The following is a 25,527-nucleotide window of genomic DNA, read 5'->3' on the forward strand; positions in this document are numbered from 1 at the left end:
GCAATAGAAGTCAGAAGTATAATTTTGTGTGCATACACAACTATTTACAGATGAGAACAGACATTACCACAACACTAGTCTAAACTATACTTGTTTATAAAAAACACAAGTTCCATACAACACAAAAAAACTCACATTATAACACAGAAGTGATATTACCAGACAAGCATCAATGCACTATACTGCCTTTTCTAGTTATTGTACAGTGCTGTAGATAATATAGCCCATGCAATACACCCAAGAACATTAGTCCTACACTCAAATATAATTTAAAATGATAAAGCGGCCCTCCAAGAGTGGTTCCAGCTCCCACTTAAGTCTACAGCAGCCATGTTGGGTATGGTTTTCTATACCCAACAATTGTTGCACGTGCAATTATTACATTAATAATATATATATATTTAAAGCTCCTAATATTCTTTTTAACCCAGAACATACTGAATTCAAGTAATTCATGAATAATAAACTGTTCAAATACTTCTGCAACTTACACATATGTCACTTGATAGAGCTGTTATGGTATGTCTAAGAAACACAGCTTTTCTTTTTGGTAAGCCAATTTTACAATATTGTGCTACACAACATTTTTAGCCTTGAAAGGAAAAGCAGAGAACTGTTGCAGGCCAGTTCTTAAGTTTTTAACAGGACATTTCCTCTGGAAACTTTAGAATCCTGAAATTAGGTTAACATAATCTGTTCCAAAATGGTTTTCTTCTCATACATATCTATTTTTTTCCATTTTCCCCATTAATTGTTAAATGACTTTTTCTTAAATACAGCACCAACACTCATCTTACTTGAAAGGCAGACAGACCCACATGGCTTATGTTCTGCTGGAAAATAACGGACTATGGAAATTAAAATTAGAATGAGATCTTTTCCTTAGCAGAGGAAGCAGTCCAGGAGGTTTCTAGAGTATGTGGAAGATAGCTTCCTGACACAGCTGGTACAAGAGCCTACCGGGGAGGTGCCCCGCTAGACCTGCTCTTCACTAACAGAGAAGGACTGGTGGGAGATATGAAAGTTGGGGACTGTCTTGGGCAGAGTGACCATGAAATTGTAGAGTTCTCTATTCTTGGTGATGTCAGAAGGGTAACTAGCAAAACTGCTATCTTGAACTTCCGGAGGGTGGACTTTGACCTGTTCAGGACACTTGTTGCAGGGGTCCCTTGGGAGTCACTACTTCAGGGCAAAGGGGTCCAGGAAGCCTGGACACTCCTCAAGATGGAAATCTTAAAGGCACCCTCAGTAAGTTTGCAGATGACACCAAGTTGAGAGGTAGTGTCGATCTGCCTGAGGGTAGGGTGGCCCTTCAGAGGGATCTGTATAGGCTGAATTGCTGGGCTGAGGCAAATGGGATGAGGTTCAACAAGGCCAAGTGCCAGGTCCTGCACTTTGACCACAATAACCCCATGCAATGCTACAGGCTTAGGGCAGAGTGGCTTGAAAGCTGTGCAGAGGAAAAGGACCTGGGAGTTTTGATCGATGTTCGGCTGAACATGAGCCAGCAGTGTGCCCAGGTGGCCAAAAGAAGGCCAACGGCATCCTGGCCTGTATTAGAAATAGCATAGCCAGCAGGAGCAGGCAGGTGATCATCCCCCTGTACTCAACTCTGGTGAGGCTGCACCTCGAGTAGTGTTCAGTTTTGGGCCCCTCACTACAAAAAGGACATTGAGGCCCTAGAACATGTCCAGAGAAAGGCAACAAAACTGGTGAGGGGTCTGGAGCACAAGTCTTATGAAGAGCGTCTGAGGGAGCTGGGATTGTTTAGTCTGGCAAAGAGGAGACCCAGGGGAGACCTCATTGCACTCTACAACTTCCTGAAGGGAGGTTGTGATGAGGAGGGGGTCAGCCTCTTCTCCCAGATAACTAATGATAGGACTTGAGGAAATGGCCACAAGTTGTGCCAGGGAAGATTTAGATTAGATATCAGGAAAAACTTTTTCTCTCAGAGTGGTCAGGCACTGGAACAGCCTGCCCAGGGAGGTGGTGGAGTCACTGTCCCTCACAGTGTTCAAGAAGCACCTGGATGAGGTGCTAAGAGATATGATTTAGTAGCTTAATGGGTAGTATTGGTGATAGGAGGACAGTTGGAGTAGATGAAAGTAGGTCCTTTCCAACCTTGTGTTTCTATGATCTTCAGTGATAGAAGTAGACTGCCAACCTTTCTAACCCTTCTCTCAAACAGGCACATAACCTTTGGCTAGTGCTATACACCTCAAACATCTTAAAAGGCAGATCTGCTGCAAGCATTCACATAGTAGACATCTGTTTGGCACATATCCTCTGTGCATGTCTATTTCTGTGCCAATTCTGATCATCCAATTATACTCTGAGGAGGGCATAAATGTTTCCAAGGGCTTTATCTATCCAATTCTCCCTGTAACAAACACCTAAACATTCTGAAATATTATTAAGACAGACAAGACTAAAAGTAAGAGTTGGTAGAACAAAGGAAAATGGCCATGCATCTGCTCTTTAATGTTTTCCTAGGATATATTAAAATTAAACAGTCTTTTCATAAATAGGTTAGTTTATATTCTCTGGATTTTTTCAGCCACCACAACTGGGTTCTCTTTCCTGATTTTTGCTGCAGCTTCTGCTTTGTAATCATATGGGCAGTTATGCTTGTCAGAATAACGGTGAAGTCCACAAAATAAGTTTCCACATCGGCAGTCAAATCCTGTACAAAGAAAATGAAAAGAAAAAAAAAAAAAAAAACATCACTAGGAAGCTTCAGATTTTAAGCAAGCTGTAAATTAAGGGCTTAGTTAACACAAAGGGGGGATACATGCATCTAAGAGTAAGCAAAATGAGTATTTCCAAATTATCAGCTCTATTAAGTAGTCTAATGTTACGGATTTTGAAGCAGCAAGCAAGTTTAACGTCTGAAGATATTTCAACAAACAATCTAGTAAGAGACAACTAATCATATAGCTCTGTTCAACATTGACAAAGTGCTCTCATACCTGTAAGGCCAACCTTCTTTCTGCACATGAAACATCTGTTCTTCTTTGGTTTGGGAAGTTCAGAAGCTCTCTCTTCACTCTGTGAATTACTACTCTGGGAAACCGATGGACTTGGTTGAGTAATAACTGTTAAAGCAAGCAAAAGAAATAAAGGTTTTTGGTGTTCTGTTTTTCTCCTTTTCTTGACTTCACTAGCTATTCAGTAGCAAACATATATTTAGTAGAGGGAAATTAATCCTTAATAAACTTCAGGGTTTTATATTATCTAAAGTACTATATAGAACAGGTATTCTACTAACTTCCTTTTTAGCTCTACAGAAGACAATCATATTTTCCTTACTGTTCCATCATCTAAAAAATACAAGATACCTAGCTGTTATCTCCTGTATACGCTGACATAGGTGTAAACACTTAGAAAGTGCTCTAGAAGTTCCATGTACACACAAAACTAAAAATCATATCACAGAATCACAGAATTGTCTAGGTTGGAAGAGACCTCAAGATCATCGAGTCCAACCTCTGACCTAACACTAACAAGTCCTCCACTAAACCATATCACTAAGCTCTACATCTAAATGTCTTTTAAAGACCTCCAGGGATGGTGACTCCACCACTTCCCTGGGCAGCCCATTCCAATGCCTCACAACCCTCTCGGTAAAGAATTTCTTCCTAATATCCAACCTAAAACACCCCTGGCGCAACTTTAGCCCATTCTCCCTCGTCCTGTCACCAGGCACGTGGGAAAATAGACCAACCCCCACCTCGCTACAGCCTCCTTTAAGGTACCTGTAGAGAGCAATAAGGTCGCCCCTGAGCCTCCTCTTCTCCAGGCTGAACAAGCCCAGCTCCCTCAGCCGCTCCTCGTAGGACTTGTTCTCCAGACCCCTTCACCAGCTTTGTCGCCCTTCTCTGGACTCGCTTGAGTACCTCCATGTCCTTCTTGTAGCGAGGGGCCCAAAACCGAACACAGTACTCGAGGTGCAGCCTCACCAGAGCCAAGTACAGGGGGACAATCACTTCCCTAGCCCTGCTGGCCACACTGCTTCTTATACAAGCCCGGATGCTGTTGGCCTTCTTGGCCACCTGAGCACACTGCTGGCTCATATTCAGCCGACTATCCACCAATACTCCCAGGTCCTTCTCCGCATGGCAGCTTTCCGACCACTCATCTCCCAGCCTGTAGCTCTGCTTGGGGTTGCTGTACCCCAGGTGCAGGACCCGGCACTTGGCCTTGTTGAACTTCATGCAGTTGACCTCAGCCCATCGGTGCAGCCTATCCAGATCCTCCTGCAGAGCCTTCCTACCCTCGAGCAGATCGACACACACACATAACTTGGTGTCATCTGCAAACTTACTGAGGGTGCAGTAAGTTTGATCAAGCTTAAATTTATTTCAAAACAATAACATTGGCACAGTCAAGATATTGAACAGAGGGGATACCTGTGGAGAATACAGTTAAAAGGAACATATTTTAGAAACAAATAACATTAACAGTAATGTGTTAGTCATAGTACTGTAATATAGTAATACAATAGTATTCAATAGTAATGTGTTAGTCATAGTACTGAGTTACTCTGCCACTATATTTGCAGTGGGGGGATGTAATTAGCTTTGGTTTCTGATCCTCAGTAGCCCCGGCTCCAGAAACCCAGAGGTCGACCTCGAGTTTCTTCTGGGGTTTTCTGCCAGAGGCTCCAGGTGAGGCCATGCTCCCCAGCTGCAGTGTAACGTATGTTTTGCACAGCTGGTCCGGTACGGACAGGCCCAAGGGCTACTGCACGAGCTATTTCTTGTTTGATTTGTTCAAATGCCTGTTGTTGCTCGGGGCCCCACTCAAAATAGTTTCTCTTTCGAGTCACTCGATATAGAGGACTCACAAGCTGACTATAGCCTGGAACATGCATTCTCCAGAATCCCACAAGGCCTAGGAAAGCTTGCGTTTCTTTTTTGCTAGTTGTCGGAGACATTGCCATTATTTTATTGATCACATCCATTGGAATATGGCGACGTCCATCCTGCCATTTTACCCCCAAGAACTGGATTTCCTGTGCAGACCCCTCGACCTTACTCTGTTTAATGGCAAAACAAGCTTTCAGGAGAATTTGGATTACTTTCTTCCCTTTCTCAAAAACTTCTGCTGCTGCGCTGCCCCACACGAGGATGTCATCAACGTACTGCTGGTGCTCAGGAGCTCCCCCTTGCTCCAGTACAGACTGGATCAGTCCATGGCAAATAGTAGGGCTGTGTTTCCACTCCTGGGGCAGCCGATTCCAGGTGTATTGGATGCCCCTCCAAGTGAAAGCAAACTGCGGCCTGCATGCTGCTGCCAAAGGGATGGAGAAAAATGCATTAGCGACATCAATTGTGGCGTACCACTTGGCTGCCTTTGATTCCAGTTCGTACTGAAGTTCTAGCATGTCCAGCACTGCAGCACTCAACAGTGGCATGAATTCATTCAGGCCACAATAGTCCACTGTTAGCCTCCACTTGCCATTAGACTTTTGCACTGGCCATATAAGACTATTAAAGGGTGAGTGATTCTTGCTGATCACTCCTTGACTCTCCAGCCGGTGAACCAACTCATGGATGGGAATCAGGGAGTCTTTGTTGGTGCGATATTGCCGTCAGTGCACCATTGTAGTAGCAATTGGTACCTGCTGTTCTTCAAGCTTCAGCAATCCTACAACGGAAGGGTCTTCTGAAAGGCCAGGCAGGGTAGACAGCTGCCTAATCTTCTCTGTGCTCAAAGCAGCTATGCCAAAAGCCCACCGGTATCCTTTTGGATCCTTGAAGTACCCTCTCTTGAGGTAGTCTATGCCAAGGACGCACGGAGCCTCTGGGCCAGTCACAATGGGATGCTTTTGCCACTCATTCCCAGTTAGACTCACTTCAGCTTCCAGTACAGTTAATTGTTGGGATCCCACTGTCACTCCAGAGATATAGATGAGTTCTGTCCCTTGGTAGCCTGATGGCATTAAGGTACATTGTGCGCCAGTGTCCACTAGAGCTTTGTATTCTTGTGCTTCTGATGTGCCAGGCCATTGCATCCACACAGTCCAATAAATCCGGTTATCCCTCTCCTCTACCTGGCCAGAGGCAGGGCCCCTCTAGTCCTGGTTGGAGTGTCTGCCACTTAATTCTTGCAAATGAGAAGCAGAGGTCCCTTCATCAGGGTCAAGAATAACATCAGCTCTTCTACTGCCTCTGGGGAATTGTCCAATAGAAACTGGAGCAGCATTTTTCTTAGGAGCCCCTCTTCTTGCTACTGTATTTCCTTTCAGTTCACGTACCTGAGCAGCTAGGGTTGAAGTAGGTACACCATCCCATTTCCTCATATCTTCCCCATGGTCACGCAGATAAAACCACAAGGTGCCACGTGGTGTACGTCTTGGGTACTCTCTCTCTTGAGCAGGCGAATGCTGATTCTTAGTGGCTGAAGTATCACTCTGTCTAGATGAGGGGGAATATGGGGAATATGCTCGTTCTACGAGGTAGTCAAGTCTTTCAGACAGTTTCTCCACAGCTGAGACACAGGACTGTAGCAGAGCAGAGAGACTGTCTCCATATTTTTGAAGCTGGCAGGACAGATTATACACTGTTGGTCCCATCCCCTCATCCCAGTTAATTACTGTCAGTGTACTGGCATGTGCTGATGGTGCACTCCGCACAAATTTACGCCACATGGATGTTGTGCACTGGACTTCATCGGGATCTTGAGGTGTCTGGGCATTGTCCAAATCACTATAAATCATCTCCCGCACAGCTAATTCCCGCAGGTGCTCTTGAACTTCCTCCATGGTGGTCCACTTGCGTAACTGATATACAATATCTTCCTTGTGGGGATATCTTTCTTTCACAGCTGCCAGGAGTTGCCTCCAGAGGCTGAGAACCTTTGCCTCTCTCCCAATTACTCTGTCTATCACCCTTTCTCTAGAGAGGGATCCCAGCTGCTTGGCTTCATTGCCTTGTAATTGTTGGCTATTGGCCCCAGCATCCCAGCATCGAAGCAGCCAGGTGAAGATGTGTTCACCTGGACATCGACCATAATCCTTTCGTATTTCTCGCAACTCACTCAGGGATAGGGATCGAGTGGTTTCTGATTCCTTTATGATTTCCATCTCTTCTTCCTGCTGTTTTTATGATGGCTCTGCTTTAGAGGTGCCTGCCTTTTCCTCTTCTCCCTCCTTCTTAGGAGAGGCTTCTTCCCTTACCAAACGAGCTGACTTCTGTTTCCATTGTTTCGACTTGACTATGGGGGCAACTGATACCATAGTCGGTTGGTCCTCTGGGTCAGCCACAGCATGTGTTATCTGGTCATCAGACTCAGAGACTTCCTCCCTCTCTTCAAGATGCTGGATGAGGTTAAACAGTGTTTGATATGAGTAAGCCAGGACCCAGCACAACGCTGCAAGCTGTCGTTCTCTGGCATTATCAGGGTCAGGACATACAACTCTCAAACGTTCTACCAGGTTTTTAGGATTTTGCATTTGCTCAGGGGTGAAGTTCAAAACTATTGGAGGAGACACCTGTGACAGGTACCTGCCTATATCCTCCCACACACCTTGCCACCCACCACAAGACTGTTTCTGGACAGATTCCTGGGTAAACTTTCTAAACAATCGACTAATCTTAGAGAGAAGACGAAACCCGTTATTCAGAATTAGAAATAGCAATATATGGGTTACACATGTGTGAGGAATGTTTTAACAATTTGTGTCACAGAATCACAGAATCACAGAATTTTCTAGGTTGGAAGAGACCTCAAGGTCATCGAGTCCAACCTCTGACCTAACGCTAACAGTCCCCACTAAACCATTTCCCTAAGCTCTACATCTAAACGTCTTTTGAAGACTTCCAGGGATGGTGACTCCACCACTTCCCTGGGCAGCCTGTTCCAGTGCCTCACAACCCTTTCAGTGAAGAAGTTCTTCCTAACATCTAACCTAAAACTCCCCTGGCTCAACTTAAGCCCATTCCCCCTCGTCCTGTCACCAGGCACGTGGGAGAACAGGCCAACCCCCACCTCGCTACAGCCTCCCTTGAGGTACCTATAAAGAGCGATAAGGTCGCCCCTGAGCCTCCTCTTCTCCAGGCTGAACAAGCCCAGCTCCCTCAGCCGCTCCTCGTAGGACTTGTTCTCCAGGCCCCTCACCAGCTTCGTCGCCCTTCTCTGCACCCGCTCAAGCACCTCGATGTCCTTCTTGTAGCGAGGGGCCCAAAACTGAACACAGTACTCGAGGTGCGGCCTCACCAGAGCTGAGTACAGGGGGACGATCACCTCCCTAGCCCTGCTGGTCACACTGTTCCTGATACAAGCCAGGATGCCGTTGGCCTTCTTGGCCACCTGAGCACACTGCTGGCTCATATTCAGCCGACTATCCACCATCACTCCCAGGTTCTTCTCCGCCAGGCAGCTTTCCAACTGTTCCTCTCCCAGCCTGTAGCTCTGCTTGGGGTTATTGCGCCCCAGGTGCAGGACCCGGCACTTGGCCTTGTTGAACTTCATGCAGTTGACCTCAGCCCATCGGTGCAGCCTATCCAGATCCTCCTGCAGAGCTTTCCTACCCTCAAGCAGATCGACACACGCACCTAACTTGGTGTCATCTGCAAACTTACTGAGGGTGCACTCAATGCCCTCGTCCAGATTATCGATGAAGATATTAAAGAGGACCGGCCCCAGCACCGAGCCCTGGGGGACGCCACTAGTGACTGGCCTCCAACTGGACTTGGCTCCATTCACCACGACTCTTTGGGCCCGGCTATCCAGCCAGTTTCTAACCCAACGAAGCGTGCGCCAGTCCAAGCCAAGAGCAGCCAGTTTCTTGAGGAGAATGCTGTGGGAGACGGTGTCAAAAGCCTTGCTGAAGTCAAGGTAGACCACATCCACAGCCTTTCCCTCATCCACCCAGCGCGTCACTCTGTCATAGAAGGAGATCAGGTTCGTCAGGCATGACCTGCCTTTCATAAACCCATGCTGACTGAGCCTGATCGCCTGCTTCCCCTGCAAGTGCTGCGTGATGACTCTCAGGAGGATCTGCTCCATGAGCTTTCCTGGCACTGAGGTCAAACTGACAGGCCTGTAGTTTCCCGGATCTGCCCTCCGGCCCTTCTTATAGATGGGCGTCACGTTTGCTAGCCGCCAGTCGATTGGGACCTCCCCCGATAGCCAGGACTGCTGATAAATGATGGACAGTGGCTTGGCCAGCTCCTCTGCCAGTTCCCTCAGTACCCTTGGGTGGATCCCATCCAGCCCCATCGACTTGTGCACATCTAAGTGCCGTAGCAGGTCACCAACCAGTTCTTCATGGATGAGGGCCACATCCTGCTCCCCATCCCCTTCCACCAGCTCAGGGTACTGAGTATCCAGAGAACATCCGGTATTGCCGCTAAAGACTGAGGCAAAGAAGGCATTGAGCACCTCCGCCTTTTCCTCATCTCTTGTAACTAAGTTTCCCCCCGCATCCAGTAAAGGATGGAGATTCTCCTTAGTCCTCCTTTTTGTGTTGATGTATTTATAGAAACGTTTTTTGTTATCTTTAACGGCAGTAGCCAGATTGAGCTCCAGATGAGCTTTGGCCTTCCTAATTTTGTCCCTGCACAGCCTCGCTACTTCTTTAAAGTCCTCCTTAGTGGCCTGCCCACTTTTCCAAAGCTTATAAACCCTCTTTTTCCTCCTAAGATCAAGCCACAATTCTCTGTTGAGCCAGGCCGGTCTTCTTCCCCGCCAGCTCGTCTTTGGGCACATGGGGACAGACCGTTCCTGCGCCATTAAGACTTCCCTCTTGAAGAGCGCCCAGCCTTCCTGGACCCCTCTGCCTTCAGAACCGCCTCCCAAGGGACTCCACCAACTAGTGTCCTGAGCAGCTCAAAGTCAGCCCTCCGAAAGTCCAATACAGCGGTTTTACTGGTCCCCTTCCTGGCCTCGCCAAGAATAGTGAACTCCACCATTGCATGGTCACTCTGCCCAAGACAGCTCCCGACGATCACGTCCTCCACCAGTCCTTCTCTGTTTGTGAAGAGAAGGTCTAGCGGGGAACCACCCCTGGTAGGTTCACTAACCAGCTGCGTCAGGAAGGTATCTTCCACGCTCTCCAGAAACCTCCTAGACTGCTTTCTCAGGGCTGTGTTGTGCTTCCAGGATATGTCAGGGAAGTTGAAGTCCTCCATGAGTACAAGAGCTGATGATTTTGCAACCTCTGTCAGCTGCCTGTAGAATTCCTCATCCGTCTCCTCATCCTGGTTCGGCGGTCTATAGCAGACCCCGACCAGGACACTAGCCTTGTTGTCCCTGCCGATCCTAACCCAAAGGGACTCGACCTTGTCATTCCCAACCTCGAGTTCTACAACCTCGAAAGACTCTCTAATATAGAGAGCCACACCACCACCCCTTCTATGCTGCCTGTCCCTTCTATAGAGCTTATAGCCAGGCATTGCAGCACTCCAGTCATGAGACTGGTCCCACCACGTCTCCGTGATGGCAACCAAGTTGTAGCCTGCCTGCCGCACGATGGCTTCCAGCTCCTCCTGTTTGTTACCCATGCTGCGTGCATTGGTGTAGATGCACTACAGCTGGGCCATTGCCTTATCCTCCGGCCTTGCCATTGTTCCCCCTGGCACAGCCCCAACAATCCTAGCCTCAGCCCCATCCCCCTTCCTACCTAGTTTAAAGCCCTCTCAATGAGCCCTGCCAGCTCCTGGCCCAGGATCCTTTTTCCCCTAAAAGATAGGGACCCGTCTGCGGCCATCAGGCCAGGTGCTGAGTAAAGTGCCCCATGATCAAAAAACCCAATATTTCTGCGTTGGCACCAGTCCCGGAGCCACGTGTTTAACAGGTGGGCTTTCCGTGTCCTCTCTGAACCCCTCCCTGCCACTGTAGGGATGGACGAAAACACCACCTGCACTCCCGCTCCATCCACTAACCGACCCAGTCCCCTAAAGTCCCTTTTGATAGCCTTGAGGCTTCTCTCTTCGATGTTATCACTGCCCGCCTGGACTATCAAAAGGGGGTAATAGTCAGAGGGGCGTACCAGGTTAGGAAGCTTCCTGGCAACGTCCCTGACCCTGGCCCCAGGGAGACAGCAGACTTCCCTACGGGTAGGGTCAGGCCGACAAATAGGGCCCTCTGTTCCCCTAAGAATCGAGTCACCAACAACAATAACCCTCCTGTCTTTCTTGGTGGAGGCAGTCCTGAGGCGCAGAGTTGACCTCCTCCGTGTCCATAAAGAACAATTCTGTTTGAATCCTGTCTGCCTCTGGGCCCTGCACTGGCAATTTAATTCTTGAACCACAGATGCAGTGTGTCCCAGTCTCCCCCTCATTCTAGTCAATTTATCACTTCTTAAATTTATGAACCTGTTTGCTTTTGTTATTCTGGACTTCTATTTCTAACACTGCTATAGATGTGTCTGTGAATGGCTGGGGAAGAATGTTTTAATTACTCGTGTGTCTGGGAGTTTCAGAACAACTGATAACAACTAGTGACTGTTATGGGATACTATGTGGATCTTTGGTATCTGGTTAGGGGGGCCGAGAGATAAAGAGGAAGGAGAAAGAAGCTGAAGGATGGCTGGGAGACAAGACTTGAAGAGAATGTTCTATAAACTTGGTATGGTGCCCAGTAAGTACAAAGTGGGAGAGGAAGACTACGAGCCTTCAGCATGAAAGACCCCTAGAGACCCCCAGAAGAGACCCCAGAGGAGACTGCGCATGCTCCAGTAGGAGGGACTGCACCCCGGAAGCTAATTTTAATAATCTATATTTTTTAGAAGTAGTAATGAATATGTATTAGTCAAGGAGCAGAAAAATCAGCTGCTTGATGTAACTGGTGTGTGTCCTGGTGGAGCGGAGACTCCCAGTGCACCCAGCGCTGTTTGCTTACCTCTATTCCTTTATATTCTTTCAATAAATCCTATTTTTTTTATTTAATCCTAATTTGAATCCTGAGCCATTTATAACACATGGATATTCAAAATACTCCCAAACTGTTGTAATTAGCCCACTGTGAAAGAAGGAGGAGGTACCCTTCCTAATATTATTCATAAACTGACATCCAGATGAGGAAAGGAAGGCAGTGTAGTTCTGAATATTCTCTAAAAGATAGTTTCCATGAGACCCAAACGATAACAGCGCAGAGCCTGAATGCCAGATTAAACTCAAGGCCAGTGCTTGGCAGCACAGCAAATTCAAAAAAACGAACACAGATTGTAGCACATTCTCGGACTGGATATAGAGGAGAAATGAGAACATGACACGGATTGCATGACATACGATCAAACAAGCCATTATTAACAGGACACTGAACATGGTGACTAGCAAGTAAGCGTGTTAGTTGTACGCATTTTAATCAATTCTATTCAATCTATTCTATTAATTCTAGCCCTTCGAGCCCCACGTTGGGCGCCAAAAAGGACTGTGGTGGTTTTACTGTGCTGGGTAGCTAAACACCACAACCGCTCTCTCACTCCCCCTCCTCAGATGAGGAGGGGAAGAAGTAAAGCAAAGAACAACTCACAGGTTGAGATAAGGATAATTTAATTAAAAGGAAATAATAATAATAAAAGAAAGATTATTATGAACTAAACAATTTAACTAAAGGGGAAAAAAAAAGGAAAGGGAAAAAGAGAGGGGGAAAGGAAAAAAAAAAAGGAGGAAAACAAACAAATAAAACAAATGAAGGCTATGTGGAAGTGCAGAGGAAAGAAATTACTCTCTACTTCCCACAAATGAGTGATGCTTGAGCACGTCCTTGAAGCAGGGCCTCAACGAATGTAACCGGTGTTCGGGAGGAGGACTGACGTTTTCACAATGAGAGCCCACCCCTCCCCTCTTCTTCCTGTTTCCACCTTTTATTGCTGAGTGTGACACCACATGGTATGGAATATCCCTTTGATTGGTTTAGGTCAAGCTGCCCTGGTGATGTTTCTCTTCTCACTTTTTGCTCACCCCCTAGGAGGGTTAGAGAGAGTCCTGATGCTGTGCCAGCACTGCTCAGCAGCAGACACAACACTGGTGTGATAACACTGCTGTTGTAGCTACAAGTGCAGAGCACAGCACTGTATGGGCTGCTGCAGGGAAAGTTAACATTCCAGCCAGACCCAGTACAATTATCTAAAACCTGAGTCAACCAGAACAGCAGTTAGCATTCTTGAGCTTTAAACCACTGATTCTGAGACATCCAACACACAACTACAAATTACACACAGTTCAAAAGAGCCTTCTTGTTTCAGACTTTTTTCCCCCGATTATTTAAAGAGCAAACTACAGATTTACACTGGAAATCTGTATCCTTGCACTGTATTCAGCCTTAATGTTCAAGCAGATATAATCAAAAAGACTCATTTTTCAATCAACATTATTGTGAACAGTTTTGGTCAAATTTTAGTCACATTTTACTCAAGTCCTCTCCAAGACAAAAATGGGTCCTTTTTGTTAACTTCTCTGAATCATGTTCGTTTCCATTAAAATATTAATTTTTCCATCGAGAGATGTTGTTTTTTAAATACTTTTTGTACACAAATTGGTACAAAGGAAGTCTGAGGGAGGTATGTTTGTATACAAACTTGAACACATACAAGCCAGGGAGTTTCAGTTTTCCTGAACACTCACAGTTGCATGATGATGTCTATTATTCTAAAAGATAAAGAGCAAACTATAAAATGCAATCCAGAATTATTGAGAACATAGGCTTAAATTGTTTGCAATAAATTTCATGCACACAAATACGATTTCTTAGTTGATCCTCTTGGATCAGTAAGCATCACATTCTGTGAAAAGTGCGTTATTTCCAAGCATGAAGAACCAGTTATGTTGACTATCTTTACTATTTATAACTGCTCTTTAAAAATCAAAATCCTATTATTATGTTTGTATACCTATTACTACTAACAGAAAGCCTCACAAAACAGTTCTGATTCCATCACTGCTGCACTTTGATGGGTTCCATCAAAATTCATTTGTTATTAATCCAGGTCACTCTTACTGTAGTGCAGTTGATAAGTACGATAGCAAGCATAGTAGTTATGACATACAGCATTACATAGCAATTAATATTATACAAAAATCATGGGCTATTCTTACCCAAGATCAAACCCACTTGAGGTACACAACAGGCTTTCCCATTCTTCTGCATTACCCACCAAGTGCACCCAGGTCCCTGAGCAAAAGCAATCCCACAAATGGGTTTGTCTTTGCCTGAGGCAGGAATAGCCCAGACTGTCTTCCCCAGCATGTATTTTATGTGCACTAGAGGGACTTTATCCCCTTCTACAGTACATAAGAGTTATAATTGGGCAGGGTCAGCTCAACAGATCCCCTAGCATTGACTAACCAGGTGGCTTTTGATAAATGTGTATTCCAAAGTTTGAATGCCCCAGCACCTGTTGCTCTCAGTGTAGTCTTTAGCAATACATTGTATTGCTTGATTTTCACAGAGGCTGGTACGTGATAGGGGGTGTGATATACCCAACCAATGGCATGTTCTTTGGCCCAGGCATCTATGAGGTTGTTTTGGAAATGAGTCCCATTGTCTGATTCAATTCTTCCCAAGATGCCATGTCACAATAAGACTTGCTTTTCAAGGCCCAGGACAGTTCTGGGTAGTGGCATGGGATATGTTTCTAGCCATCCAGTGGTTGCTTCCACTATTTTAAGTACATGGCACTTGCCATAGGAGGTTTGTGGAAGCGTGATGTAATCAATCTGCCAGGCCTCCCCATATTTGTATTTCAGCCATCACCCTCCATAACACTAAGGCTTTAACTGGTTGGCTTGCTTGATGGCAGCACATTTCATATTCTATGGAATAAGGCCCTAGAGGGAAGAGAGGGCTACAGGCAAGTTCCCAGGCCTGGTTCCCAAGCTAGCAAGTGTTTTCTCCTAGCAGTGTTTAGCAGCCATTTTATGTCAGTACTTTCTCATTACAATTTGGTTATCTCCAAAATTGCTCCCATTGGTGGCTAATACATGAGAGGGTTGTGCTGCCATGTAGAGGGTCCTTGACAGGCTGGAGAAATGGGCAAACAAGAACCTCATCCAGTTCAAAGGAGAAGGACAAAGTCCTGAACCTGGGGAAGAACAACCCCAGGCACCAGTACATGCTGGTTGAATGTTAGCCATCAGCACGTCCTTGCTGCAATAAAGACCAATGATATCCTGGGCTAAATTACAAGGAGCATTGCCAAAAGTTCAAGGGAGGTGATTGTTCCCCTCTATGAGATGTCCCCCCTTTAAACTCCCATTCTCACTCAGCTTTCCATTCTGCCCTGTCTCCTTCATCCCAACAGGCATCTGGAGCTAACTCCACGGTAAAAATGTAGTTCAGGATATGTGGCCCAGTCACCTACATACATTCCATATCATAGATAATATAGTCCTGTCCTGCTTCTGGATTTTTCATGAATGGGCACAAAACACTGATGCAGGTTTATGTTACGGACCTGTTGTCGTGGTTTAACCCGGCTGGCAGCTAAACACCACGCAGCCGTTCGCTCACCCTCCCCCCTCCCTCTCTGGGACGGGGGAGAGAAATGGAAAGTGAAGCCCGTGAGTTGAGATAAAGACAGTTTAATAAGACAGGACAGGAAAATAATAATAACAAAATAATAATAACAATAATAACAATAATGTTACAATGGTGATAATAGGAAAGTTAATAATAGAAAGATAATAATAATATGTACAAACAAGTGATGCACAATGCAATTGCTCACCACCCGCTGACCGATGCCCAGCTTAACCCCGAGCAGTCCGGCCCCCTCCCCCCGGCTAGCCACCCCTATATATTGTTTAGCATGACGTCAGATGGTATGGAATACCCCTTTGGCTAGTTTGGGTCACCTGTCCTGGGTCTGTCCCCTCCCAGCTCTTACTGCACCCCCAGCCTGCCTGTTGGCAGGACAGAGCGAAAGGCTGAGATGTCCTTGGCTTGGTATAAGCACTGCTCTGCAACAATTAAAACATCGGGGTGTTATCAGCACTCTTCTCATCCTAAGCCAAAACACAGCATTCCACCAGCTACTAGGAAGAAAATTAATTCTGTTCTAACTGAAACCAGGACATCTATCCACCCCTTATTCCATACCATTTATGTCATGCTCAGGTTACACTCTTTTCCATACATTCTAATTAGTCACCTACAGTAGTCATAGTAGTGATAACATACAGTATTATATAGTAATTAACAAGGTACAATTCAGTTCATGGGCTATTCTCACCCAGTATTAAATCTCCTTGAGGTACACACCGGACCTCTCCGTTCTTTTGCATCACCCACCAAGTGTATCCAGGTCCCTGAGCGAAAACAATTCCACGAATAGGTTTGCCTTTTCCTGAGGCAGGAGTAGCCCAGACTGTTTTACCCAGCATATTTCTTACATGCACTACAGGAACTTTATCCCCATCTACAGTACGTAACAGGTTTGATTGGGCAGGTCCAGCTCGGTTGGCAGATCCCCTAGTATTGACTAACCAGGTGGCCTTTGCCAAATGCGTATCCCAATTTTTGAATGTTCCAGCGCCCATTGCTTTTAATGTAGTCTTTAACAGTCCGTTGTATCGTTCAACTTTCCCGGAGGCTGGTGCATGATAGGGGATGTGATACACCCACTCAATACCATGTTCTTTGGCCCAAGTGTCTATAAGGTTGTTTCGGAAATGAGTTCCATTGTCTGACTCTATTCTTTCTGGGGTACCATGTCGCCATAGGACTTGCTTTTCAAGGCCCAGGATAGTGTTCCGGGCGGTGGCATGAGGCACAGGATATGTTTCCAGCCATCCGGTGGTTGCTTCCACCATTGTAAGTACGTGGCGCTTGCCATTGCGAGTTTGAGGGAGTGTGATGTAATCAATCTGCCAGGCCTCTCCATATTTATATTTCAGCCATCGTCCTCCATACCAAAGAGGCTTTGACTGTTTGGCTTGCTTGATTGCAGCACATGTTTCACAGTCATGAATAACCTGTGCTATAGCGTCCATGGTCAGGTCCACCCCTCGATCACGAGCCCATCTGTATGTTGCATCTCTACCTTGATGGCCTGAGGTGTCATGGGCCCATCGGGCTATAAATAATTCACCTTTATGCTGCCAATCCAGGTCCACCTGAGCTACTTCAATCTTAGCAGCCTGATCCACCTGCTGGTTGTTTTGATGTTCTTCAGTAGCCCGATTCTTGGGCACATGAGCATCTACGTGGCGTACTTTCACAGCCAGGTTCTCTACCCGAGCAGCAATGTCTTGCCACAAAGCAGCAGCCCAGATGGGTTTGCCCCTACGCTGCCAGTTGTTTTGCTTCCATTGCTGTAACCATCCCCACAGGGCATTTGCTACCATCCATGAATCGGTGTAGAGATAGAGAACTGGCCATTTTTCTCGTTCAGCAATGTCTAAAGCCAGCTGAATGGCTTTCACTTCTGCAAACTGACTCGATTCACCTTCTCCCTCAGCAGCTTCTGCAACTCGTCGTGTAGGGCTCCATACAGCAGCCTTCCATCTCCGATGCTTCCCCACAATACGACAGGACCCATCAGTGAACAGGGCATATTTCTTCTCATTCTCTGGTAACTGGTTGTACAGTGGGGCTTCTTCAGCACGACCCACCTCCTCCTCGGATGATATCCCAAAGTATTTGCCTTCTGGCCAGTCCATAATCACTTCCAATATTCCTGGGCGACTGGGGTTTCCTATTCGAGCCCGCTGAGTAATCAGTGCAACCCACTTGCTCCACGTAGCATCAGTTGCATGATGCGTAGAAGGGACCCTTCCCTTGAACATCCAGCCTAGTACTGGCAATCGGGGTGCTAGGAGGAGCTGCGCTTCAGTACCGACCACCTCCGAAGCAGATCGAACTCCTTCATATGCTGCCAATATCTCCTTTTCAGTTGGAGTATAGCGGGCCTCAGATCCTCTGTATCCCCGACTCCAAAACCCCAGGGGCCGACCTCGAGTTTCCCCAGGTTCTTTCTGCCAGAGGCTCCAGGTGGGGCCGTTCTCCCCGGCTGCAGTGTAGAGCACATTCTTTACATCTGGTCCTGTTCGAACTGGCCCAAGGGCTACTGCATGGACTATTTCCTGCTTGATTTGTTCAAACGCTTGTCGTTGTTCAGGGCCCCATTCAAACTCATTCTTCTTACGGGTTACTTGGTAGAGCGGGTTTACAATCAGACTGTAATTTGGGATGTGCATTCTCCAAAACCCCACAACACCTAGGAAAGTCTGTGTTTCTTTTTTGTTAGTTGGTGGAGACATAGCTGTTATTTTGTTGATCACATCCATTGGGATTTGACGACGCCCATCTTGCCATTTTATTCCTAAAAACTGGATCTTTGGATGTTTGTCTGAGGTCTGGATCCTCATAAATCACTTCCCGTACGGCTAATTCCCTCAGGTACTGGATTCCCTTCTCCATAGTGGTCCACTTGCCTGGTAGACATAAAAGTTCTTCCTTGAAGGGATACCTTTCCCTCACAGCTGAGAGTAGACGCCTCCAGAGGCTGTGAGATTGTGCTCCATCTGCAATTGCTTTGTCAATGCCTGCGTCTCTAGCAAGGGATCCCAGTCGCTTGGCTTCCCTGCCGTCTAATTCCACACAATTAGCTCCAGAGTCCCAGCATCGGAGCAGCCAGGTGACAAGCTGCTCACCTATACAGCGACCAAAATCTTTTCGCACATCTCGTAACTCACGCTCGTTTAGGCTTCGGGTAGTTACTGTTGATTTTTCGGCATCCTCATCTTCCTCCTCCTGAACCCTTGATGGCCCAGCGTCGTCGTCGTCTCCGTCGTCTCTATACCTAGATTTGGCAGAAGATTCTCTGCGTTCTAAACGACCTGAATCTCTATACCATTTTTTCACCTTCTCTACAGGGGCAGCTTGCACTGCTACTGCTCGTTTCTCCGACCTTGTTACAGTGTCTGCCACAGAGGTTGGAATACCCTCTGCAGGGTCGACTTGCACTGCTACAGCTCGTTTCTCTGACCTTGTTACAGGGTCTGCCACAGAGGTTGGAATACCCTCTGCAGGGTCAACTTGCACTGCTACAGCTCGTTTCTCTGACCCCGTTACAGGGTCTGCCACAGGGGTTGGAATACCCTCTGCAGGGTCAACTTGCACTGCTACAGCTCTTTTCTCTGACCCAGCCACAGGAGCTGGAGCGGCTGCGGGAGCTGGAGCAGCTGCAGGAACCGGAGCTGGAGTGGCTACAGGAGCTGGAACTGGAGCGGCTGCAGGAGCGGGGACTGGAGCGGCTTCAGGAGCGGGGACTGGAGCGGCTGCAGGAGCTGGGACTGGAGCGGCTGCAGGAGCTGGGACTGGAGCGGCTGCAGGAGCTGGGACTGGAGCGGCTGCAGGAGCTGGGACTGGAGCGGCTGCAGAGTCCACCGTAGGGGTCACAGTGGCCGTTGGATCTGTCACAGGGCTTGGAGTGGCCGCAGGGTCTGTCACTAAGTTGATAGCAGTATCAATGGCAGCTCGATAGGCATGAGCCAGGCCCCAGCATGTTACAATGATTTGTGTTACTTTGGAACTGCCAGAATCATGACACCTTTTTCTCAAGCATTCTGCCAGTTTTTGAGGATTTTGCAGTTGTTCAGGGGTGAATTTCCAAAACACTGGGGGTGCCAACTGCTCCAGATGCCTGCCCATATCCTCCCATACTCCCTGCCACCCACAACTATACTGCCTCCGGGCAGATCTCCGGATGAGCTTCCTAAGTAGTTGTTTAACTTTAAGCAGAACCTGAAGCGCATTCAGGAGGCAGAACAACAAGACTATGCTGGTCTGAGTATCCCAAGGATATTCAATATCTTGGAGAGCTATTGTACCAAGCTCGGAGGGTAAGAGGGTGGTGAAGGAGGAAGGCATAGTGATCCAGGAGGATACAGGGGTGGTGAAGGAGAAAGGGAGAGTAATCAAGTAAGAGAAAATATCTTCCCCTTTCCCCTCCACAGATTGACTCCCTAATGGAAAAAAACAATAGGTATAATTGCTAATAGTTTCCAAGATACAGTTTCCAAAATACAGAGTCGACGATGTTACTGAGTACAAATACCAAGTTAGAGTCATGACCAGATATCTCATCGTCTCATAAGCCATTGCTACAACACTCAGTACCATAATGATCTGAAACCAGGGCCCGGAGAGGATAAACAACATGACAGAGAGCAAATACGGAAAATAATGTACTATAATACTCAATTTGGAAAACAGGCGCAGCAGAGTTGAGATTAAAGCAATCAGCATTATGACAAGTGACTATTAAGCAGGTCTAATACTTACACCAATTTTAGTTTAACACACTGTGGTCAGATCTGCCGTTATCTCAACCTTTCGAGCCCCACGTTGGGCGCCAAAAAGACTGTCGTGGTTTAACCCGGCTGGCAGCTAAACACCACGCAGCCGTTCGCTCACCCTCCCCCCTCCCTCTCTGGGACGGGGGAGAGAAATGGAAAGTGAAGCCCGTGAGTTGAGATAAAGACAGTTTAATAAGACAGGACAGGAAAATAATAATAACAAAATAATAATAACAATAATAACAATAATGTTACAATGGTGATAATAGGAAAGTTAATAATAGAAAGATAATAATAATATGTACAAACAAGTGATGCACAATGCAATTGCTCACCACCCGCTGACCGATGCCCAGCTTAACCCCGAGCAGTCCGGCCCCCTCCCCCCGGCTAGCCACCCCTATATATTGTTTAGCATGACGTCAGATGGTATGGAATACCCCTTTGGCTAGTTTGGGTCACCTGTCCTGGGTCTGTCCCCTCCCAGCTCTTACTGCACCCCCAGCCTGCCTGTTGGCAGGACAGAGCAAAAGGCTGAGATGTCCTTGGCTTGGTATAAGCACTGCTCTGCAACAATTAAAACATCGGGGTGTTATCAGCACTCTTCTCATCCTAAGCCAAAACACAGCATTCCACCAGCTACTAGGAAGAAAATTAATTCTGTTCTAACTGAAACCAGGACACCTGTTCATAGCAAATTCTGCTCTTCTAGCCTTTACATTTGTGATGTTTTTCTACATAGACCTTACACTTCTCAGTGAAAATCATAGCCAAACAATCCACTTGTTTATGTAATAGCCATGGCCTTGTGCCTCTATAAACATTCCCAGACTTCCACAACAGCCTGCAGCTGGTACACCTTATCCTTGTTACCAAGTTAAATGCACAATCATGAGACAAGGAGAGCCAGCATTAACATTTACAGCTACGGCCATAGTTATACAATGCGTGACAAAGCTCACAAAAGGATTTTTGTCTGAAATAATTTCTTGACATCCTTAACACCATATACATGTTCATAGTGTAAAAGGTTAAAAGAGGTCTTGATATATTGTTGTAGTTTAACCCAACAGGCAGCTAAGCATAACACAGCTGTTTGCTCATTGCCCCCCAGGGAAGGGAATTGACAAAAGAGAGAGAGGGGAAGAGAGAAAATAATCATAAAAATAAAAACAAGTGATAAACAATGCAACTCCTCACCACCAACAGACCAAAGCCCAGCAAGCCCCTGAGCAACAACAGCCCCCTGGGCCAACTCTCCCCAGTTTTATTCTTGAGCATGATGTCATATGGTCTCCCTTTGGCCAGTTTGGGTCAGCTGTCCTGGTTCTGTGCTCTCCCAGCTTCTTGTGCACACCAGCCTCTTTGCTGGCAGTGCAGTATGAGAAAAAGAGTCCTTGACTTAGCATAAGCACTGCTCTGCAACAAATAAACCATCAGTGTGTTATCAGCATTATTCTCATCCTAAACCCAAAACAAAGCACCATACTAGCTACTAGGAGGAAAATTAACTCTATCCCAGCTGAAACCAGGTCAAAGGGTCTTCTGAAAGGCCAGGCAGGGTAGAAAGCTGCTTAATCTTCTCTGTGCTCAAAACAGCTATGCCAAAACCCCACCGGTAACCTTTTGGGTCCTTGGAGTACCCTCTCCTGAGGTAGTCTATGCCAAGGATGCACGGAGCCTCTAGGCCAGTCACAATGGGATGCTTTTGCCACTCGTTCCCAGTTAGGCTCACTTCAGCCTCCAATACAGACAGCTGTTGGGATCCCCCTGTCAGTCTAGAAATACAGATGGGTTCTGCCCCCTTTATGGCTTGATGGCATTAGTGTACACTGTGCACCAGTGTCCACTAGATCCTTGTACTCCTGTAGGTCCAATGTGCCAAGCCACTGGAACCACACAGTCCAGTAAATCCAGTTGTCCCTTTCTTATGCCTGGCCAGAGGCAGGGCCCCCTCTAGACCTGGTTGGAGTATCTATCACTTAATTCTTGCAAATACAAAGCAGAGGTCCCTTCATTAGGGACAGGAAGAACATCAGCCCTTCTACCCCCTCTGGGGGACTGCCCAACAGAAACTGGAACAGTAACTTTTTTTTTTTTTTTTTTTTTTTTTTTTTTAGGAAACCCTGTATCGGCTGCTTGAAGTTCATGTACCCGAGTTGCTAGGGTTGAAGTAGGATCGCCATCCCACTTCCTCATGTCCTCCTCACAGTCACGTAGATAAAACCACTGGTTGTGGATGCCCCATCCCTGGAGGTGTTCAAGACCAGGTTAGATAAGGCCCTGAGCAACCTGATCTAGTGAGTAGCATCCCTGCCTATGGCCGGGGGGGTGGGCTGGAACTAGATGATCTTTGAGGTCCTTTCCAACCCAAGCCATTCTATGATTACCACTCTCCATGGTGGTCCACTTGCATGGGTAACATATATCATCATCCTTGAAGGGATACCTTTCCTTCACACCTATCAAGATTCACCTCTAGAGGGTGAGGGCTTGTGCTCCTTTTCCAATTGCTTTGTCAATGCCCTTCCCTAGAGAGGGATCCCAGCTGCTTGACTTCTCTGCCCTCTAATTCCAGACTATTGGCCCCATTATCTCAGTGACAGAGCAGTAAGGTGACAACATGCTTGCTTGGACGATGGCTGAAATCTTTTCACATATCTCATAGCTCACCCTGGGATAGGGATCAGGTGGTTACTGCTGCTTTTATGATATCATCTTCTTTGTCATCCTGTTGCCATGATAATCCTACTTCTGGTGTTACACAGTACAGCAAACTAATAACCTTAAACCAGCCCCCCAAAATGATAAATAGCACATCAGGGAACACATACAGTAAGTAATGTGCCATATAAAACAATTCTGAGAACACAGTCACACTGGGGGTAAAAGCTCTTGGGTTGAGATAAAGTCAACTTAATAGGACAGAAAATGAATGGAAATATAATTATGATAATAATAATGATAAAAGAACATAGGAAGCAAGATCAATTGCATTGTGCATCACATCACCCGCTGACTGATGCCTAGCCTGTCCCCAAGCAGCAGTCCCCCCCCCGCCCTGGCCAGCCACCCCATATAAGGACCAGGTACTGTTTAACATCTTTGTCAGTGACATGGACAGTGAGATTGAGTGCACCCTCAGCAAATTTGCCGATGACACCGAGCTATGTGGTGCAGTTGACATGCTGGAGGGAAGGGATGCCATCCAGAGGGATCTTGACAAGCTTGAGAGGTGGGCCTGTGAAAAACCTCATGAGGTTCAACAAGGCCCAGTGCAAGGTCTTGCATCTGGGCCAGGGCAATCCCAAGCATGAATACAGGCTGAATGGAGAATTAATTGAGAGCAGCCTTGATGAGAAGGACCTGGAAATCTTTGTTGATGAGAAACTCAACACGAACCAGCAATGTGCACTTGAAGCCCAGAAAATCATCCATATCCTGGGCTGCATCAAAAGAAGCACAGCCAGCAGGTTGAGGTAGGTGATTTTCCCCCGCCTCCTCACTGGCAGGGCAGCATAAGCAGCAGAAGAGTACTTGACTTAGTGTAAACACTGCTTGGCAATAATTAAACCATCAGTGTGTTATCACCATTAACCTCATCCTAAATCCAAAAACACAGCACCATACCAGCTACTAGGAGGAAGACATTCTATTCCAACTGAAACCAGGACCTATGACATAAAAAAATAAAAAAATAAAAAAAAAAAATCTTCCAAACAAAAAAGCATAGTCAAGTTCCTTTTAGATTTGTTATACTGCCAAATTATTTAAAAATGAAATGCTAATCATAAGCCATGGCAGACTGAAAACAGAGGAAACAAATATTTGCACATTTTGTAGATTATTACATAGCTGCCTGGGAGAAGCTTCATCTGTATCAGAAACAAAGCACAATATGAACCCGTGGGAACACATTTGCTGTTTCCATCAGATGCAAAAGAAAATGTGATAAAAGGAGCCTTGAACTGAATAATTTAAGTCACTTGAAACATGGCACTAAGAGGAAAATTAAAACTAGAAATGGAACAACCTTCACTGTTGGACATGCTCACAAAAAATGGAAGTGGAAAAAGGAGTTTCCCAGAACCACCAAGGTAAATAGTCTAGTATATAATTTTATGCCACAAAACAAAGACATTAAAAGCAAATCCATCTAGAGGGAAAGCATTACTACCTACTACAAACATACTTCCTCCTCGGTATCAACTAACTGAGAAGCTTTCACTGGCATAACCAGCGACATCAGAATTAAAAAGCAATGAGAACAATCCTAAGAAAGTGCAAAGGCCCATTTCCCAAAAGAGCTCCTGAACAGTATCACTCACTCAAAACTATAATAAATTCCAAAAAGGAAAAGCAGCAGATGGCACACAGAAACATGCAACTAAAAGTTCCTTGGTTATCGCCTTGGCTGATTTCTCTTCCCAAGCACTAGTTCAAAAGATTACCAGATGAGGTTTATTTATTTAAACTAGACCAGTTCTTCTAACTACAAGGTTCAAGGTTGAAAGACTCAGGAAAAAAAAAAGAGTCATGTCTTCATAATTTATTAAAAATTTAAGACAACACTGTGATTTAGCCTTGCAGACAGCTAAACACTACAAAGCCATTTGCTAGCCCTCTGTATTGGGTTTACGTGACAAGGGCTTAGTAGCAGGGGGGCTGCAGAGGTGGCCTCTGTAAGAAGAGTCCAGAAACTGCCCCATGTTAGATAAGGGCCAGATCCAGCTGGCTCCAAAAGGGACACACCGCTGGCTAGAGGTGAGCTAATAAAATTTGTTGGTTGCACCTCTGTGAGAGCAGATTTATGAAAGGGGAAAGAGTGCTGCACAACAGCAGCTGGGAGAGAAAAGTGAGAAATCTGGCCTGAAGGAGGCTGTGGCACATGAAGTGCCCCTGCTGGAGCAGACTCTGGGCTGGACCTATAGCCCATGGAGAGGAACCCACGCAAGAGATTGTGAACTGGCAGGAGCTGCTGCCCGGGGGACCCATTTGGGGTGTTATCAGTATTACTCTCATCCTAAATCCCAAACACCATCCATACCAGCTACTAGGAAGAATATTAACTCTATGCTAACAGAATCCAGGACAGACAAAAATAAGTTATCCGCAGGCATTATAAGATATGGTACCATGAGAAGCAACAAAACAGGCCCAAGAGTGATCATTACAATTCTACTGGAATTATGTTGCTCTTTAGCAGTAGATAAGTGCCTGAACAAAGCACAAGTACAGGTGTTGCACTGTAAATTTGGGGATATTTACTTCACTCTGT

The 25,527-nt window shown here is 46.2% G+C and overlaps 1 protein-coding gene across 1 annotated transcript in view; it reads right to left on the bottom strand.

Annotated features, from left to right (window-relative positions):
• Positions 1-909: 909 nt before the first annotated feature.
• Positions 910-25,527, bottom strand: part of LOC309889396 (AN1-type zinc finger protein 5-like) — a gene marked incomplete at its 5' end in the record, with an annotated part of 28,534 nt that continues 3,916 nt past the window's right edge. The window contains 2 exons of the mRNA XM_082782202.1: positions 910-2,683; positions 2,970-3,095. Of these exons, the coding sequence (XP_082638328.1) occupies positions 2,535-2,683; positions 2,970-3,095 (275 nt within the window). The 3' untranslated portion in view covers positions 910-2,534. The remainder of the gene's footprint in view (positions 2,684-2,969; positions 3,096-25,527) is intronic.

The sequence above is a fragment of the Aythya marila genome (assembly GCF_965140915.1).
Source record: "Aythya marila genome assembly, chromosome: W".
In the NCBI taxonomy this organism is placed as follows: domain Eukaryota; kingdom Metazoa; phylum Chordata; class Aves; order Anseriformes; family Anatidae; genus Aythya; species Aythya marila.